This window comes from Cyprinodon variegatus, unplaced genomic scaffold (genome assembly GCF_000732505.1).
Source record: "Cyprinodon variegatus isolate N-32 unplaced genomic scaffold, C_variegatus-1.0 Scaffold148, whole genome shotgun sequence".
Lineage (NCBI taxonomy): Eukaryota > Metazoa > Chordata > Actinopteri > Cyprinodontiformes > Cyprinodontidae > Cyprinodon > Cyprinodon variegatus.
The window spans coordinates 88,718-90,192 of NW_015150601.1; the positions used below are offsets into that span (position 1 = coordinate 88,718).

The following is a 1,475-nucleotide window of genomic DNA, read 5'->3' on the forward strand; positions in this document are numbered from 1 at the left end:
CGCTAACGCTACAGATGCTCCAGACTCAGTACACTGTGGTTGCCCTGACAACGATAACATCACGCAGCATCAATGTTTTGTGGCAACGTTCAGCCAATCATGTAGCATAACGTCACTGGCATGAAGCAGGACCCGAGCAGATCTGGGAGCTACACCTCCAGCGGATAAAACCCGACTCACCTGAGGAGTCCCGAGCCTCTCGATCAGAGGCACCAGGTGTAGCGGGGCGTATTTGGCCTCCAGCCTCTTCATCCTCACCTCCAGCCGCTCTCCCTCTGCACGTCATACAGCAGCACTTAGGCTCCTAATTCACAACCTGCAGCATTCTGACTCAGTAATTTAAGGTTTTTATCTACCTTTGATGTAGACTCTAGGAAGAATGTTCTGGAAGGGGGCGGCATGAAGCAGGTCACACACTTCCTCCTGGGACTATGGGTCAAGATAAAGGGCAAAACATTATTTCTAGTAACTTAATTTGTTTCTAGGGCAGCCAGACGGTAATGAGACTCTTTAGAGAATTATTACTAAATAATAAACAAATAAACTACATATAAAATAAATCCTATGTGTCGCATAAGCTTTATTGTTAGCGTGCTATCCCGGTTAGTGATGCTATAATCGCGCAGTGACACATTTATTGACAAACGATTGCAGCTTTCATGTCAAGTTTAGGGTTGCCGCCCAGAGAAACTTCATTGTTGCAGGTGATCTGGGGTTCTTCCCCTTGAAAATTGTGTATTTCTTAGATGCAATTTCCTGCAATTTAACCAGATTATGTCCCCTTTCAGTTCAACACAGAACCATACTTTTATTTTGTTCTTTGAGGGTAACTTTTATTTCTTGTAGGGTTGTCAAAAGTATCGATACTCAAAAAAGTATCGATACTGAAACGTTGTATCTGGATACAATACTCATTTTCAAAAGTATCGATACAGTGCTACTACCAGTGGCACCTAAACAGTCATTCATCTAAAGTGCAGAATAGAGGAAAATGCACTTTCTGAACACTGTGTGATTGAATAATTCTACGCACTTTTCAGTTTCAGACTTTTTTTTGTAAGAGGTGCAGCTGCTGAGAATTATTTTTGTTTCTTAAGCAGTTTGGCTAGTGTCATTGCTACGTGTGCAAAGCATAGCCAAGGAAGGAAAACTTTATTTTAATTTTGTACGTTTTTTATCAAGCTTGCTTAATATTATGTACAGCATACAACCTCAAAATATTGTTCTTATTGTTTATTGTATTTTAATGATTAATCAAAATATTTCTGTTGAAATTTCGAGTTTTTATTCTTGTGGTATCGAAAATGGTATCGAGTATCGAATATTTTTCTTAGTATCGGTATCGAGTTAAAAAGTTTAGTATCGTGACAACTCTAATTTCTTGCAATAAGCTACAGCAAATTTAAATAATTAATAAATGTTTTTTAACAGTATTCGGGATGGAACGGTTTATGAAAACCGTCCGAACCGTTCGG

General features: G+C 39.2%; 1 protein-coding gene across 1 annotated transcript in view; it reads right to left on the bottom strand.

Annotated features, from left to right (window-relative positions):
* cyfip2 (cytoplasmic FMR1 interacting protein 2) overlaps nt 1-1,475 on the bottom strand; it is a 68,234-nt gene that overhangs the window by 7,984 nt on the left and 58,775 nt on the right. Inside the window, exons 26-27 of the mRNA XM_015377199.1 lie at nt 357-429; nt 181-275 (exon numbers count right to left, since the gene is read on the bottom strand). Of these exons, the coding sequence (XP_015232685.1) occupies nt 181-275; nt 357-429 (168 nt within the window). The remainder of the gene's footprint in view (nt 1-180; nt 276-356; nt 430-1,475) is intronic.